This window comes from Bombina bombina, chromosome 5 (genome assembly GCF_027579735.1).
Source record: "Bombina bombina isolate aBomBom1 chromosome 5, aBomBom1.pri, whole genome shotgun sequence".
NCBI classification, from domain to species: Eukaryota; Metazoa; Chordata; class Amphibia; order Anura; family Bombinatoridae; genus Bombina; species Bombina bombina.
The window spans coordinates 470,100,051-470,119,083 of record NC_069503.1 but is presented as its reverse complement, the minus strand read 5'-3'; the positions used below and the strand labels follow the sequence as shown (position 1 = coordinate 470,119,083).

The window sequence follows — 19,033 nt, the reverse complement described above, 5'->3', positions numbered from 1 at the left end:
GTTTGTAGTTTCTTTTCTGATATCTACTCAGTATTGGTTATACTTTAGTTTAACTTTTAGTTAATTTAGTAGGGTAGTGAGGACTATAATTCGGCTCCAACTTGAAGAGCTTTCATCCTCATAACATAAAATGATTGTGAATAGAGCTTGCTTAAACCCTATCTTGCTAGCCTCTCATCCACTTGAGTAACCCCTGGATTCATTAAAACTGTTCTTTGGACTGTGGCTTTAAACTATGGGAAGTTCCTATCTGCTAGTTATCCAATAGAACAAAATGCACTTGGGTTGTTCCAGAATTTTTATGTAGTATCTTTACCTTCATGTTTTGCCTTATTGAATGCTGTATTCTGTAGTGAGTAAGTTTTGCTCCAGATACAACTCACATGTGCCTCACATTTTTGTAATACCCTCAAGGCCTGATTTATCTAAACTTTGCCGGATCATACATGGTTTTCAAGCTAACCCTCGCAGGGGTTGCTTTTGTGGAATTATCTTAAAAAAGGGGCAGTTCCTGTGAATGGCAAGATGTCTCCTATAGTAAGTAATGGGGCTCACTAGTGGAAAGGGAAACTTTGTTGTGCATAGTGAAGTGGGCAAGGGGGCACACTTTAAAAATGAAATCCTGCATCAAAACCAAATCACATGGCGCTACTTTTTGCATATAGCATCTTACAATTGCCTTTATTTTTGTATGTATGTGTTTTTCTATTATGGTATTAAGTATTGCGTATTTTGTCACAACCTCACCACCTTTTAGCTTTTAAAAAAAAATCTAAACAGCGGAGATGTTTAGATAATAACGCTTAGCGAGACACCTGTTTTAAGGGTAAAAAGTGGCTTAATAGAATTCCACCAGGAAAATAGTACTTAAATAATCTTACCAGTCCAAAGACCTTTGGGCCCTCAGTGAAAGGTTTTACTGTGCATGGAGCATACTGTATGTACATATGTCCCTTACAATCTCATTCAAACACTACATGATGCAAATTGAGCCATCATTGACACAATATATGCTTTCTGAGCATGTGTAGTGTTTGAATGAGGGTGCATGAGGAATAGGTACGTATGCTCCATGCACTGCAAAAGCTCTTTCTGAAATAGTGATAACATTTACTTAAACATATTTGGCTATGTATGTGTATTGCTTCTATTTAATGTGCATAAATTCAGTTGATAAAAAAAAAAAATAATCTACTGAGTTATATTTGTTTTGTAACTATATTTGTCTGAACAGCACTTTCCCCATTTAAAGGGACAGTCTAGTCTTTTATCACCAATTTTGCTTTATCTTGGTATCCTTAGTTGAAAGCTAAAGCTAGGAGGTTCATATGCTAATTTCTAAGCCCTTGAAGACCGCCTCTTCTCTCAGGGCATTTTGACAGTTTTTCACCACTAGAGGGTGTTAGTTCATGTGTGTCATATAGATAACACTGTGCTCATGCACGTGGAGTTCCAGTGAGCAAGCTCTGATTGGCTAAAATGGATGTGTGTCAAAAGAACTGAAATAAGGGGGCAGTTTGCAGAGGCTTAGATACAAGGTAATCACAGAGGTAAAAAGTGTATTTATATAACTGTGTTGGTTATGCAAAACTAGAGGATGGGCAATAAAGGGATTATCTATCTTTTTAAACAATAAAAATTCTGGTGTAGACTGTTGCTTTAATATTCTAATAATTTACATCTTAGATTTTACCAACTAATTTGGGAGACGTGAAGAAGAAAGTGAATGTGAAAAAAGAAATGGGCAATACGAGGACCAGCAATTGTGGTAATATATTTGAGTACCCGTTATGCTGCTTTTGAATTATAATAATTTTTCTTAGTTCTGATTAAAATAACCGCATGATGTGTTAAAATAAATATTATTACTTGATCACCCCAATATCCCAATATAATTTGATACGATTAAAAAATAATATGATTCTATTTTATGAAGACACTGTTGAAGGGTGTTTTTATTTTAAAATACTTTTTATTGAAATTTTTAGTAATATACATACAAGAAAAAAAAAAAAAAGTACTTTTATCATAACATTCTCACCCCCCCTTACATATAAGTATTCGGGAGCACTCAACAATCTCTATGCCCGTCTGTGTACCTTTCCACAAAGCAGGGTACATATCACTAACTTGGGCTAACACTCTTTAGCAAGTATTCCCCATGACCTTGACCCAACTCATATAACCAAGCAGATGGGCCACATAATTGTGGGGTGAGTAGTATTCACGACAAACATAATAAAGTCAATTAATAAAGTACTAACTGTAAACAAACCAAACAGTTTCTCCCTCCATTTATATATAAAACAGTGTCTCTTTGTAAGAATAGTATATTACCTGGGAATTGGAGACACTCCTTCCCACGGCGCACCCCCGTCGACCCCGTATCGGCTCATGTGAGTTTCAGACTTTAGGTGTTTGCTCTTGTCTACCTATCCAGTAAAGCCAAACTTTTTGTACTGTTTCTCTATTGTTTAGAATTCCTGCTGCTTCCTCGTACATTGTGTAGGTAAATTGTATTTTATTATATATTTCGGTCCATGTCAGTGCGCCTACCTTCCAGTATCTCGCGATACATATTCTTGTGACTGTACATAGAATTCTAATGAAGGTGTTCAGGTGCCTGTGATAAGTTTCTATGGGTACATGTAGTAGTGCTTGTTGTATGGTAAGAGTCACTTCCTCATCTATCAACTGGCCTATAAACGCAGATAATTTGCTCCATATTTCTTGCACAGCTATGCAATCCCACCACATGTGCCTATATGTGCCTCTTTGTCCACATCCTCTGTAGCACATGTTACTCCCCTGAGGTTTGATGTGTGCTGACCTGACTGGGGTCAAATACCATCTGAAGGCTGTTTTTAATGTGTTCTCTTTTAAGTCAACACTTAATAAGCCCTTATCTCCTGATTGAAAAATGATCTCCCACTCTTTTTTATGTTTTACTGTGTCCAGCACCTTCTCCCATGCCAGCATTACTTGTGTTTTTGGGTCAGATGGGGGGGATTGGATAGATACATATAGCTTGGATATTGAGTGTTTGGGACTGTGTGGGCAAACACTGAAAATTTCTAATGGTGTAGACACCTTACTAGGCGCACCCCTGAGGAACTCTCGGAGAGAAGATTGCAATTGTAAATACATGAACCATTGTAATTTAAGGGGGGCGATCTTCTCTTGTAGGTTTGAGAAAGGTATCAGTGTGTTCTTCTCTATAATGTCCGCTACCCTGTAAAGGCCTTTGTTTTCCCATTTTTCTAGATGTTTATGTGCATCTCCTTGCATTAGGTATCTAATTGGCATCAGCAATGAATTTTTAGGGAAGATGTCTTCTCTTTTCCTAGTTGTTGACCATACTTTAATGGTTAGGTCTCTTGTATGTGTATCTGAATGACAGCTATCAACCTTGTTCTGCTGTGAGGCCCATAAAATGGAGTCCGGATATCTCCTCCTGAAGGGTGTTTTTAGAAGGGGTTGTGTGTGTGATCACTGGTGAGGAATGATGATCTATAGATGCAGTGTTTACCTTATACAGTTGAACACAAATACTTTTATAGAACATAGATTTTGTTAACGGACACACACACACATACATACATACATACATACATACATACATACATACATACAGACAGAAAGAGAAGTGCTCTCTCAGGAACAAACACCAGCTCTATTACTTGTTAGCTTGTCTATGGTGATTTACCACCTGGGAGCAACCTCTTGTAGCCCAATACTGCTTTTAACAGAGAAGAACTTTCCTGAAGTATATCAGTCTGGTCTAGCCTAACAAGGCCACTCCAGCCCCAAACTACCAGGCAATCCCTCTCTGAACAAGGAAAATGGCATTCCCAGGACTCGTTATTGAGCTGTAGCCAAATTCCTCTTAGCACACTGGGAAAGGAGTCCACATCGGTTTCTACGATTACCCTTAGGGAGACTTTCCCAGGGTCATATTACAAACGCATACAGAAAGAGAAGCGCTCTCTCAGGAACGAACACCAGCTCAAACACTTGTTAGCTTGTTCTATGGCGATTTACTACCTGGAAGAAGCCTCTTTTATGCAAAGCCGAAAATAACAGTCAGGTTATTCTTGCCTCTCTAAGGCTGTGTATGGCTTTATAGGGATTGATTCTAAGCCCTAAAAGGCGGTATAAATTATCTTTGCAACCGGGGTATTTCAAGCATGTATAACCAACATAGTATATGAATGGTGTCTTTACATTATTACAGGTTTTATACTTGTGGTTTAGTTCCAGAAGATCGGAAGTAGCATCTCTGACAACCTTAGCCAACTTCACTGTTACCCTTCCAGTGGTACAAGCCTGCTCGAGACACCTCTCGCTCGTTCCAGCAGCCTATATCCGAAAAGGGTGATGTGATAGGACTTCAGAGTTTTTTTTTTCTTGCTCTTGCTTCGTATAGACTCTGTCGGGCGCTAACACCATGCTGCCATGATCCTGTTTTCAGCTATCTCCGATATCCGCTTGCTTCCTGTGGCACAACCTTACCCACCGTTTGAGGCTTCCTGCTGTAGATGATTCCGGTTAGAGCCAACAACCATTTTTTCGGGCTTAGTGGACTTCCGAATAGCTTCTTACCAGTCTACTCTCCTCAAACGGGATGCTTATTTCCCGCAAACGGAGAGTGGATGTAGGGGTATAGTGTATCTCTGCTCCGTGTTCAGAGCTCATATGTAGTTCTAGGCGCTCCTCCCACCGGAAGTGAACCGGGAGAAGCCTCTTTTAGCCTAATAATGTTTTCACAGAGAAGAACTTTCATAAAGTATATCAGTCTGATTCCGCCAGGTAAGTCCAGCCCTGAAATACCAGGCAATCCTTCTCTGAACAAGGAACATGGCAACCCATGATGATATTTATATTTACCTACTCTATCGGTCAAAAGTTTTATAACAACTCAATTTTTTGCCAATTTTTTTTATACAGCGAATAACTTCAAAAGTTACAAAGGAAAGCGTAAATTTCAGAGGTAGTAAATTAGGCCTTGAAAATTAATGTTAACAATTCCTACAGCTGTCCTAGCTTTTGTTATTTACTTACAAACCCTTTGTCTATATAAAAGCAGTGTTGGAGCAGACTCTTATTATACCGTCTAAAGGATTATTGGGACAGTATTGTACAACATAAAGGAGTATATTGCTATCATAATGGCAATAAAAAGGCAATTAACAAAAGAAAATAGAGAGACTATTGAAACACCTAAGTGTAGGTCTTTCCTTAAGAGAAATTATAAAGAAAGTCAAGGTGTCAATGATTACAGTTTCATTCACAATCAAAAGGCACTTGGAAACTGGAGGAAAAGGTCTGGCAGACCCAAAGTCAGAACAGAATCAGAAGACAAGTTTCTGAGAGGCAACCACAATTGTGATATGGAGCTCACTGGACACCAGCTTCAAGTACAGCTAAATAGATCCAAACTAATATATATTTATTTCACTTTATAAGACTCGCAGCTGCGTAGCGCTATCCCAATCACTTTTTCTTCTCAAGTACAGCTAAACAAAGGTCGAAGTAAGCCTCACTTTCAACTTTGAAGAAAAGGCTTTGAGCTGCAAGTTGGACAGGTAGAGTGGCAGTAAGAAAGCTGTTGTGAAGAGGACAGCATAAGAAAGAGGCTTGCCTGTGTCATGAAGCATCGCCAGTGATCTACTGAAGACTGGATAAAAGTATTATGGACCAATTAATCAAAATGTCAAATTTTCAGTTTATAATGTTGGGTTTTGTACAGCATTGAGTAGGCAAAAGGGTGATTCCTCATGTGTGATTCCAACTGTCAAACATGATGAAGAAAGCATGATTGCCCAGTGCTCTTTTGCTGTAATTCAGAATTAGGAACATGCATAGAGTGAGCGGCATCCAGAAGAACTATTACAACTTTGGTATATGCCTAGTTGGTTAGGGGTTCATACCACAGCAAAATGACACAAACATACCTAAAGACTATGTCAGATCTTGCAAGAAAAGATCAAGTAGGTAGGCTTCAAGTCCAAGCACAATCTCTATACTTAAACCCCATCAAGTTGGTTTAGGCTGAACTAGACGAAAGGGTACATGCAAAATAACCTACAAGTGCAACTAATGTGTGGGAACTTCTTCTGTGTTGGGAAGAACTGTCCAAAAATATTTGATTTCCATTGTAGTATCAATGCCACAAGTGTGTTTGGCTGTTATATCTGCAAAAGGTGGCTACTTTGATGAGTCAAAAATGTAGATTAGGTTTTGTTATACATAATGATTCAATTATTTCTTTTTTTTATTGGCAGTTTTATATGCTTAATTTTCAAAGTATATTGACACATTAAACTGTGTAAATTTCATTAATAACTGGAAAATGAAACTTTAATATGATCTATTCAGTTCACCGCTCTATGCAATTTGTACCTTTTCTGTCTCTCTTTTTCTCTTCTATCTTTGCTTATTTTCCTCTTTTTTTTTTTTCCTTTTTTCTACTCTATACTACCTGACAGTTTAAAAAAAAAAAAAAAAAAATTGTTTGCTAAAATGTTATACAAAGCCAACCACTAATAAACTACTTTAAAAACTTGATAATGTGTTTTTATTGTGACCATTTAAGGTTGTGCTAAGGATGAGTTTGTACACTAAGCAATAACTTTCTAGTATGTATCTGGTTCAGGAAGAAAACTTAGTATACAAAACCTCTAATGAAGATGAAATAAACACAATAAAATTCAAATTTGAGTTTAGTGTCCCTTTAATGAAAGTGGCTTTTTTTATATATAATTATAACAGGTATCTTGCATTCTGAAATTGCTTGTTTATTGTTTATTTTATTTATTATCTTGGATATTCAGCATTAAAGTATTACTAAAGTCAAAATTAAAGGGACGTTAAACCCAATTTTTTTTTCTTTTATGATACATTTTAAACAATTTTTACATTTATTTCTATTATTAATTTTGATTCATTCTCTTGGTATCCATTTGGTGAGGGAGCAGCAATGCACTACTGGGAATAAGCGCAAAAATCAGTAAGCCAATGACAAGAGGTATATATGTGCAGCCACCAATTAGCAGATAGCTCCCTGGTCCTGCCTAGCATGCTTTTCAACAAAGGGATACCAAGAAGACTAAGCAATATATAAGATACACATAAGATAATTTATGTAGATTAGAAAGTTCATTCAAATTGTAAACTCTATTGAAACACATTTTTTGTATTTTGTGATTTAATGTTCCTTTAAACTTGATTCAGATTACACAATTTTAATCAACTTTCTAATTCACATTTATTATGTAAATATGCTCAATCTTTTTCTGAGGCATCAGCTACTACTGAGCATGTGCAAGATTCACAGAATATACATATATGCATTTTGTGATTGGCTGATGGCTCTCGCATGATGCAGTGGAAAGGAAAATAAAACTAACTTTGAAATTTGTCAGGAAAAATCTACTACTTGTGAAGTGCTTTTGCATTGTCTATTTATTTAGCATTTATTGATTATGCTATTCTACATTGTTTAGTGGTCCTTTAACCCACATACTTTTGAAGAATATTGATGAAAAGAGTATAACCTCTTCTTTTCATATTCCCCATTATTTTTGCTTACTGCACTATTTCCTTTTATTAGGGGGAACCACTGAATCTTAGGAATTTAAAATATTTTTTTTAGAGGTGTTACCATAATTGTAAAAGGATGTTACCACAGCCAAAAGAGACTGACCACCAATGACCTGGGAGATTCCAGCAATATATTTTCTTCCCTCACTAGATTTCACACAAAGATATTAAATTATCTCTTTCTTGTTTTACTTTACACCAAAAATCACTGTTGCCACTGCTTCTCCCTATTGCATTTATTCTCTTAAACTTGCGTAAGTTTTATTGCTCATTGTCATAGAAACTCAACACAAGTCTTTCTGTGCTATCTTGTCAATAGCAAACTTAATATGTTCTTGTTGAAAAAGACCACAAGTGTACAAAATGTAGGAGAACAAATTGTAGTTATGAACCTAAAGTTTTGATCCAAGATGTCTTACAAAAAAAAGGAACCCTAGATCTTTTACTTTTTTTTTACTTATACCATCTAGGAAAAGGGATAACAAAGGTTTAGAATTTATATAGTGACAGAACTACAGTAACCGACTTGGTTAGATAGCAATAACTAGCTTTAAGGCCATATTACAAGTGGCTTTAGCATTAACTGCGGTCGAAGTAAACTTTTTGCCCTCCTCAGGTTGCGCACGTATTATGGGTTGAAAATGAACTGTTTTCGCTTTTGCACTAACCTGAGGAGCGCAAAAAGCCAAACTTACAATATTACATGCGTCTTCATGTATTCCTCAATAGAAGTCAATGGAACAAAAAAAGTGGGGGGGAAAAGAAAACACCCATCTCATGCGCAAACCCAATCACATATTCTCATGCGCACTAAACCGACTTGAAAATATGAATTTTTCACATTCCAATGTTCTTCACATGAAAGAATATGTTCTATTTATTCATAAATAAATATTTCTACGTATATCTGATGGTATTTTGGTACAATATATATCTATAGATAGATGAGATATAATATACAGTGTGTGTGTATGTATATATATATATATATATATATATGTATATGTATATATATATATGTATATGTATATATATATATATGTATATGTATATATATATATGTATATGTATATATATATATATATATATATATATATATATATATATATATATATATACACACAAACTCCAAAAACCAACCTAAGAGACCTTTTAGTCAAGACGGATCCTAAGTTGCCAACACACACAGAGGACCAATATCAAAGATTGCTACAAATGCCTATGATGTGTACCTTGCAACAGCCTAATTCCAACAAAATCCTTTCATCACCCCCACAGAAATAAAATATCTTTAAGATCAGATTCTCTATTTCATGTAACACGACACACGTGATCTACATACTCATTTGCCCCTGTGGCCTTTGCTATGTGGGTAAAACGCAGGGTACCATGAAAGAAAGAATGGCCAACCATAGATTGGCCATTAGGCAGACTTTGGACAAAGGCTACTCTAATCAACCTGTGGCGCACACCACTGTGCTGAGAGGGGCCATCCGGTATCTTCTTTAAAAACTATCCTCATCAATCATGTTCCGAAGCTGGATAGGGGTGGAGACAGAGAGAAAATTCTGCTGAGACGGGAAGCGGAATGGATGTACAGATTGGGGACCATCCACCCCCGTGGACTTTACTCCACACCTAATTTTAAGGCAATCATATAGGAGATAACACCTGATACAGACCAGGAGTGCGGTATCTCTGTGCAAGAGGAGACAGTGGCTATCAGGTCTGCGGCAAACCTTTTGGTCTGCATGCTCTCCTGGTACATTACTGGTGCCTGAGGTGTGTTCTGGGATTGTCACTCTGATCCTCTACACACCTTGACATATTTCTCTACAGTTCCACAGATGATTTACAGTCACTCATGAGATTCGGTGTTCCCTATTGGGCCTTCAGTATATCTATGTTTACATATATATTTCCAAGTATGTTATGGCATACATTACAGCATGTAATTACTAACCTGATTCCAAAGGAATGAAGTCTATGATGTATATTTCCAAAGTAATTTGTTCTGTTGAAATTATCTGTTCGACACTTGTAGATATTGTATATATTATTCAAGGTATTTGGTTAATTTGTAACCACTCTGAGATACCATGTTTATATCTAGCACTGCATACAATTGTTGATATGTTTTAGAATTAAACGATTTGGTAAAGGTGCATCTGAACATTTGGCACACTTAACTCGCTGGAAATGAGATACTAATAAATAAAGATGGTCTGGTTCTTTATCACATGAATTGATATGTAATAAACCGTACATCTTAGTCCCTCCGGCCAGCACAGGATTCTTATGAACCTAAATATTGCTATCACTGAAAACATTGTATAATTCATACTATTTTATTATGCACAGACATCTAGGACATGAGGCTTTCTTGGTATAGTCATGCGCACATGCACTCGCACTTAACAGCATCTGTGGTTACCATGGCAACCAATGACCCTCAAGCCTGGCTCACGGCGAATATCGCCATACACCTGCATCTATTGAAAGTTGAAGGTATACACACTAGAATTTATTCACATTACGTGTGGTGATATGTCTGAGATGGTTATTTTCCTTGATGTTCACCTATTTTTGTATAAATCATCTTGATATATATTTTTATGTTTTTCTGAAACCGGAAGTGAAGTTATGGCGTGCGTTTCAGCTATGAATCTTGTATGTTTGATTTGATTGTGCACACCAGGTTTTGATGAATTGATTTTGTTTCACTGTATACACTATATAAGAGTGTTGTTTGGCAAAGTATTGTTATTCTGAAGAAGGGGATATTAGTCCCCAAAATAAACTTTTGACTTACTGATATCCTAAAGTCCTGTGAGTGCATTTTCTTTGGTTTATATATATATATATATATATATATATATATATATATATATATATATATATATATATATATATATATATATATATATACATATACAGATGTATAGGAATATATATTTAAAATTGCTTATACCACATTCTGCTATGTGCAGAACATTGGAATGTCAAATATTTACAGTAAATACATAGTTAAAACCTTTATTAAAAATTAATATTGCATAAATATGCATTTACATGTTTTCCTCTACTTAACTGCAAAGGCCCTTTTCTATCTATCTATCTATCTATCTATCTATCTATCTATCTATCTATGTGTACATATGTATTTATGTGTTTATATGTTTGTAAATACATATATATATACACACACATACAAATATATAGACATTTATATGTATGTATGTCTATGTTAAAGCCCTTTGCTTTCCTTTTTTATTTCTAACACCTGAGATCTCATATCTTTGAGCCTTTATAAGTTTTGTGTGCAATATTTTTTTTAAAAATCATTTATATTAGATGGTGTTATTATGAATGTGGCTGTACTTTGTAAAGTATTTTTGATGTGTTTTGTGACACTTTTTTTGTTACGCAGAGCTCTAAACGTGCAGTAATTATTCTACCGTAAATCGCGATTGCACTCAAGTGATCTCGTTTACTTTCATATATACAGGTGTCCCTCGGTTTACAACGGTTCAATTTGCACCGTTTCAGAATAACAACCTTTTTTTCCAGTCATGTGACTGCTATTGAAAAGCATTGAGAAGCAGTGCATTGATTAAAATAGCCAGTAGGTGGAGCTGTCCGCTTGTGTTGCAGCAAAGCCAAGCAAGCTGAAATTAATCAGCTTAACCAGACCTGAGCTATCAAGCAGATTTCAAAGGAACAAGATCTTCCTGTCTATAAATCAGTCCAGATTGGAATGCATAGAAAGAACTGTTTGCAGAAAAATGCAAGTGAAGTCTGTGTTGTGTGATTATTTTATTAGGTTTATAATGCTGTTTAGCATTTAAAGTCTTCATTTCAAAGCTTTAAAAATAATGTATTAGGTGTTACTTATGACAATTTTGAGAGGGGCCTGGAACCTAACTCCCTCACTTCCCATTGACTCACATTATAAATTGGGTTTCAATTTACAACGGTTTCGATTTACAACCATTCTTCCTGGAACCTAACCCCTGCGTAAACTGAGGGCTACCTGTATACATTTTGAAAGATGTATATGTATGTATGTATGTCTATGTTAAAGCCCTTTGACTGCCTTTTTTCTCTAACACCTGAGATCTCATATCTTTGAGCCTTTATAACTTTTGTAACTGAACTTTGCAATATTTTTGGTGTGTTTTGTGACACTTTTTATTTATTGCTATAATTTGTAATGTAGAAGGGTAGGTGACCCCTCCCCCCCCCCCCCCCCCACACACACACACACACTAAAATGAGTTAAATAATACAGAGCAGTACTACAGAGCAGTATGTGGGAATAGAGTTTTTTTTTAAAAAAAAAATAAGAAACATATTTAGGTTCTACTTTTCGTATTCTATGGCCTACATGTTTCAATGATTTTCTTCCACAACTTAATTTTATCGGTGTGTCTTTTATTCAGAAAAGTGTGGTGTATATTATGTTAGTTTTTTTTTTTATATACCCAAATTTAAAGGGACATTAAACCCAAAACTTTTCTTTCATGGTTCAGACAGAGAATACAATTTTAAACAACATTCCAATTTACTTGTTAAAGAAATAGCAATGCACATGGGTGAGCCAATCACATGAGGCAAATATGTGCAGCCACCAATCAGAAGCTACTGAGCCTATCTAGATATGCTTTTCAGGAAGGAATATCAAAAGAATGAAGCAAATTAGATAACAGAAGTAATTTAGAAAGTTGTTTAAAATTGTATTCTCTATCTGAATCATGAAAGAACAAATATTAGGTTTAATGTCCCTTTAATTAAACATATCACAATTTTTTTATAAAATATTTTAACAATATCAATAAATGTTTCAATATAAAATTACTAAAAATACATTTTTTTCTTTTTTTACAGCTGAAGCTCAAGAAAAATCAGATGTATTCTTATCTGGGACCCCTGATAACATAGTCCAATCATTAACAAAGTCTTCTCTGGAAAACCAACTTTTTAATGAAATTCCATCCAAGCAACAACCTTTAGGAAGTATGACATCAGCAAAAACAATAGCTACTGCTATGAGTTCAGACAATGAAATGGGCATCTCAGAAACAACTAATTCCCCTTCAAGAGATGAGGAAGCTTCTGTTTTAGTGAATTTGCCAACAAGTATTGTTTACTGGACACCACATTTAAGTGAGGGTTATGAAACCTTACAAAATAAACAGAGAACTATGCCTATATCTCCATTTGATGGATCAAGGCCTCCTGAAGTGCCACGTCTTTCTCTCTGAGGAAAACTGTAAATTATATAAGTACTGAGGGCCAAATAGCGCATATTACAAAGCTCCAAGGATGTTTTATATTCGATACAAACTAAATTTTACTGAACAATCATTTGCACCTTCAAGCCAAAATGTTTTCATCTACAAAACAATACAAAATACTCTCTATTTTTTATGTGTGTATAAAAAAAAGGCTGCAGTTTATTGAGTATTGTTCTGGGAGCCAAGAAGTCAATACAATTTTTCTTTTTACTTTTTTATGAAGGCCTAAACCAGGTTTCCCAGATTATTTTTTCATGGAACCCTAATATTACTTTTTTGTGATAATGGGTCCCACAAAAACATTTTTCTATAAAAAGTATGTTTTAAAAGTTAATACTTGAAGAATGAAAAGATGGCAGCTATAGCTGTACAGTCATGACTAGTAGTTATACAATGTTGAGGAGGGATTGCGAGGTACTGAAAAGTAGATGTGTATATCTTATTAATGTTTCATGCATTTTTACCATGTCGCAGGCAATAGATAGTTACTTGAAAGATGGTTGATACATTCACAACTTTGAAGCTCACAAAAGTTTCCATAGTAGACTTAAAGGGACATGAAACCCACATTTTTTCTTTCATGATATAGAAAGAGCATACAATTATAAACAACTTTCTAATTTACTTCTATCATCTAATTTGCTTCATTCTCTTGATATTTGCTGAAAAGCATATGTAGATATGCTTATTAGCTGCTGATTGGTAGCTGCACATAGATGCCTCCTGTGATTGGTTCACTGTGTGCATTGCTATTTCTTCATTAAAGTATATCTAAAGAATGAAGCAAATTAGGTACTAGAAGTAAATTGGAATGTTGTTTAAAATTGTATTCTCTACCTTAATCATGAAAGAAAATGTTTGGGTATAGTGTCCCTTTAAGTGAGAAAATGTTAGCAATGCAAGATTAAAAGTGAATCCTCCCTAAAAAAACCTTGTACTCCAAAAAAATATATAATCCATATCTAAGAACAGCAGTAACCATTATGTTCTTCCTGCTAATGTTTATTGGCTGATATGCACCTGATAATGCTCATTAGTTAATAAAGATTTGTTTCTAATGTTATTGAGCATTTGTACTCATCAGCCAATGAACTGAGACTGTTTAAGTGTTTCCATTTAAATTTAAACAGCTTTAACTTAAATAGTGTTGACTAAAAATGTGTATATGTTTAAAGGGACATAAAAACATATAATTTTTCTTTCATGATTCCGATAGAGCATACGGTTTTAAACAACTTTCCAATTTACTTCTAGGATTAAATTTGTTTAATTCTCTTGGTATCTTTTGTTGAAGGAGTGGCAATGCACTACTGACAGGTAGATGAACACATCGGGTGAGCCAATGAAAAGAGGAATATATCTCCAGCCACCAATAAGCATCTAGCTCTTCACAGTGCTTTACTGCTCCTGAGCCCACCTACCTAGGTATGTTTTTCAACAAAGGATGCCAAGAAACAAATTAGATTATAAAAAGTACATAGGAAAACTGATTAAATGTGCATTCTGTACCAGAATTAAATAATAAAAAATATTTTTTGGCTTTACTGTCCCTTTTAAATGCTTCACTTTTCTATGCATTATAGAAAACGATGAGTACAATGTTTTTTCCACATAAGGTATCGATAAATTTTCCTTTTGCCCTACTGGTTTTTAATTATATGAAATACTGTGTTTAACAGAAACCGTTTGCTGACATTAAGTCAAAAAAGAAGGTTGTTTAATATATTATACTACTAATCTATTCATATCCACATAATTACTGTAGATCCATAGTATCTCTGTTCCAGAGTAGAAAAAGTACAAAGTAGTTTTACCAAAACTTTAACTAAACCATGTTTGCTCATAATGAATACAGGTGGTAAATATACCACCTGTATTCATTATAAGCAAACATGGTTCAGTTAAAGTTTTGGTAAAACTACTTTGTACATAATTTGGATTAATCTAAGTTTCTATTTAGGGCATTTTGATGCATTCAGAGTTTGATTTGATGCATACAGAAGTGTTTGAGAAATGTTTTTTTTTTCTGATTTACCTCTAAAACTTATACAAGATGTGAACAATCTATTTATTCATGTAGTTTTTCAAAAATAATGGCAATAATGAAAACATGTTTACATATTTTTTGTACATTTTATTTTAGCTGTTCTAGGCAAAAAAATGAAAAATTCTGTTTTACATAACATTTGTACTAAGAAAACAGACTATATTATAAAACGGAACCATTTTAAGTGTGTTTTTGTACTATGAACAGTAGAATCACTTATGCTGTAAAGATGCAGTTTAAATGCACTATCATTTTATTTATGCTAAATATTTTGTTGCAAATGTTTAATTCTTAAAATTTATATTAGGGAAGAACTTTTTGGGGAGTTTGCTGTAATTCAGTAATTTAGGATGTTTTAATACAAAGTACAAATATACAATAAAAAAAAGCTAAAAATCAGTTATGCTTATGTTATACTATAACTTACAAATAATGTATCAAGTCATGCTCGAAACCATATTCAACATTAAACCTAATATATATATATATATATATATATATATATATATATATATATATATATATATATATATATATATATATATAACATAAGGTACAGCACTTTTTGCCATTTTTGTTTCTATTTTAGTATATATTGATTTCTGTTTTATTACTATGATTATTAGGTTATACAGTATTTTATATATGATTTTGAGTAGTATTGACATAAATACTGTATCTACTAGATATCTATTTGATATACTTTATATACAATCTTGGTCTTTACATGACAATCATTACGTGATTTAACACTATTTAAATATAGAAGTTTTCATATTGTTTTAAACCTGATTAAAAAAAAAAATAACAAGGTCAATTTGTTTTTATTGTATTAAAAGGTAATTTTTTATATAAATAAAGGGGAAAAAATACATCACTCAGTATTTATTTATATTTTCTAATGATGTGTAAGTGACTAAAATATAACCACTGACACATTCTATATGAGTGTATAACAATTAAAACCACTTTAAATTTTTATATGGTGCATAACTGGATTATATTTAAAGCAAATATATTATTTTCCACCATACAAGTCTATTTTATTCTGTAATAATAATAATATCTATTTAGCCTTGTTTTCCTTGCAGTCATTAGAATGCTGGATTCCTCCAAATATTTTTTTACAGCTAGCATAACAATTGCCTTGGTAAAATTATCATTTAAAGATGGGAAATAATGCTCCTTTAGTAAAGAAAATCGGAATAAAAGTAAACATAAAAAGTAACAGGTTGTGTACTTTTTTTGTGTGTGCAAAATTAGCAAAATGAGAATTCTCAGTGTCGCACTGTCTTTAGGAAGATAGGAGTACTGCCATGATGAAAAATTGTGACTTTCTGTTACATGATTTATGCAGCAGGGGTATGAAACTGATTGACTAGTGCAGATGTCTTCTAGCAACCACTTAAAAGCGACAGCTTCTCCCTTGCCTTACTGTAGAGACTACAGCCCCTTGTGGGGCTGTGACAGGAAGTAATAGACTCTGCACAAATTAAGCTAAAAAAACAGAAACAAAAGGATACATTTTAAAATGATGAACAATTAACATTGCAATGCTTTCTATTAAAAGGACATGAAACCCACATTTTCTCCTTCATGATGCAGGTGGAGAATACAGTTTTAAAAAAGTTTCCAATTTACTACTTTTATTTAATTTGCTTCACTATTAAATAACATAGTAACATAGTAGATGAGATTGAAAAAAGACCAAAGTCCATCGAGTTCAACCTATACAAATCTAAAATACTTAGAAAAAGCTCCAGTTAAGCTTAAATAATCCCTCGAAAAGGTGACCCATTTAATACTAGCAATCATATCCATGAATTTTGTTATTCTTTGTTGAAGAGATATCTGGATAGGTAGAGTGCACTGTCTGGAGCACTACATGACAGGGAATAGTTGCTGTCATTATTACTGCAGACACGTGCACATGCCTGAACTTACCTTTCTGCTTTTCAACAAAGGAATGAAAATGACAAAAACTTTATAATAGAAGTACATTGGAAAGTTGTTTAAAATGGTATGTTCTATCGGAATCATGAAAGAAAATGCATGGGTTTCATGTCCCTTTAAGTATTTCCCACTGCTTAGTGTGTGTTTTTTTTTTTTTTTAAAACAATGAAACAGATGGTTTTGTATCATTTTAAGGTGCATAATCAGTCCATTAAATGAAAGGTTTATCTCCATAGATTGCTCAGTGCCAAAGAATTTTGTTTCTAGCATATGCAACCCAGGGGATTTAGTTTTTATAGGGATAGATCATGCTGAAAAGGGATGGCGAGAGGCTAAACTCCCTCTTACTGGATTTATGAGCTGTTTATTTAAAAAAAAAAAACCCACAAGGATTTAATTTAGAGTGGATTCCTAGTGAAGCTAGCCTTTGTGTTATCAGGATCATGGGGGCCAAAGCCCTGTTGCACTTACCACTGCTCTGTTGCAGTGTGGTCTGAGCCATGTAGGAGCTTTCGGATGCCCCAGTGTGCTAGGGCCCGTGCTGTCTGGATACACAGAAGAGTCAGAAGCACTGCTGTGGGGGATCTTCTACTGCAGGAGATAGGTGCCATGCTAAGCAGCATCAGGTTAGCGCAGCCGGCTCCATGGACATGTTGTGCTGATTCTTGAACTTATTCTTTCAAGGTCTTCTTTGGGGCCAAGACTGAATGAGAGGTGTTAAAATGATCTCTCAGACCCCCATTCAGTGTTTCATTATAGTTTCATGAAGACCAAAGCATTCCTGTTACCTGAACCCTGACTTTGGCAACATCTTAACTGAGATATACATTTATTGGACTGAGTCTCTGGTTTTTGGATTTTGGAACTGCGCCCTGACTCATCCGGTGTATCTGTCTTCTACTTCTGTTAATACAACTGGTTCTCGACTGTACCTTTTGGTTCTGACCTTGTCTACGGACAATTCTATAGAGTTCCTGTTAACCGAAAGAGGCTCTTTTCTTTTTTTTTTTTTTTTTTAAATTTATTTATTGTTTTGTTTTTTTCACCAATACATAAAAGGAAACACAAAATCAATAATCCAAGCATAAACAAACATATATAGCGGAGACGCAGCTCCATTTCATAATATAACTCTCATGGAGACGCAGCTCCGCATCAACCAAAAAGAGAAAAGAAAAAAGAAAGAAAAAAAAAACACAAAATAAAACAAAAGCCCATTCTACTGCTGAGCTGATACCTAATTTAATTCATATCATCTTATATCTGCTCTATCCTAGTCTAAGCTTCTATATGCAAAGACATCTTTATCTTGCTTTCTAATCATACTGAGCTAGCATAACTAGATAATGCATTACCATGTTCTGCATTCTATCTTGGTCTTTCCTTATCTTATCACTCTAAAAAGTGAGAGAACAGAAGAGAAGAGAAGGGAAAAAGAAAAAAAAAAGGGAGGGGAAAAAAAAAGAGGGGGGCAATATCCCTGGGCCCTGCGAGGATTTACCATAAGGGTATTGGTACCTATCTTTAAATCCTAAATTTCTAATCCAAAGGCTCGGAAAAATTTGTAGCAGAACTAGTTCAGCGAAGCTTATAGAAGAAACAAATGGAGACAGAATCTGCTGCTGGAGTTGTATTGGATATGTCTTAATGATCGGTGCCTAGTCAATCAGGAATGTTTTAATTATTTTTTCTGAAGCCTGGTATAGATGAAAAGATTCAAAAATGATTTGGGATTGTATCCCCTTAAGAATCAATCCCAAGCTAGGAGGGCGCTTCGCAATACAACATTTAGTAATGTTGTTTCTAACTACTAATATGATGTTATTAAGGATTCGCATTTTCGCGTCTTTCCTAGGATTACATAGTAAACACATTATATCTTCCAGAGAAAATGAATAAGCCCCATTTATATATTCTATTAAACCAATATTTAATTTTTTGCCATAATTGCTTTATTTTGGGACAGTGCCAAAACATGTGCATAAGATCCGCTTTGGCATATGAACAACGAGGGCAATCAGCCCCTTTGGAGGGATAAAATTTAGCTATCCTAAGAGGGGATAGATAAAAATTGTTCATCGCTTTGAAATGTGATTCTTTCCAGCTTATCGAGATCATAAGGCTGTAAGAAATC

The 19,033-nt window shown here is 34.5% G+C and overlaps 1 protein-coding gene across 1 annotated transcript in view; it reads left to right on the top strand.

Moving 5' to 3' along the window:
• The window catches only part of LOC128660480 (palmitoyltransferase ZDHHC11), a 238,200-nt gene extending 224,550 nt beyond the window's left edge, over positions 1-13,650 (top strand). The window contains exons 10-11 of the mRNA XM_053714347.1: positions 1,687-1,768; positions 12,490-13,650. Coding sequence (XP_053570322.1) covers positions 1,687-1,768; positions 12,490-12,866 — 459 coding nt within the window. The 3' untranslated portion in view covers positions 12,867-13,650. The remainder of the gene's footprint in view (positions 1-1,686; positions 1,769-12,489) is intronic.
• The last annotated feature ends 5,383 nt before the right edge of the window (positions 13,651-19,033 follow it).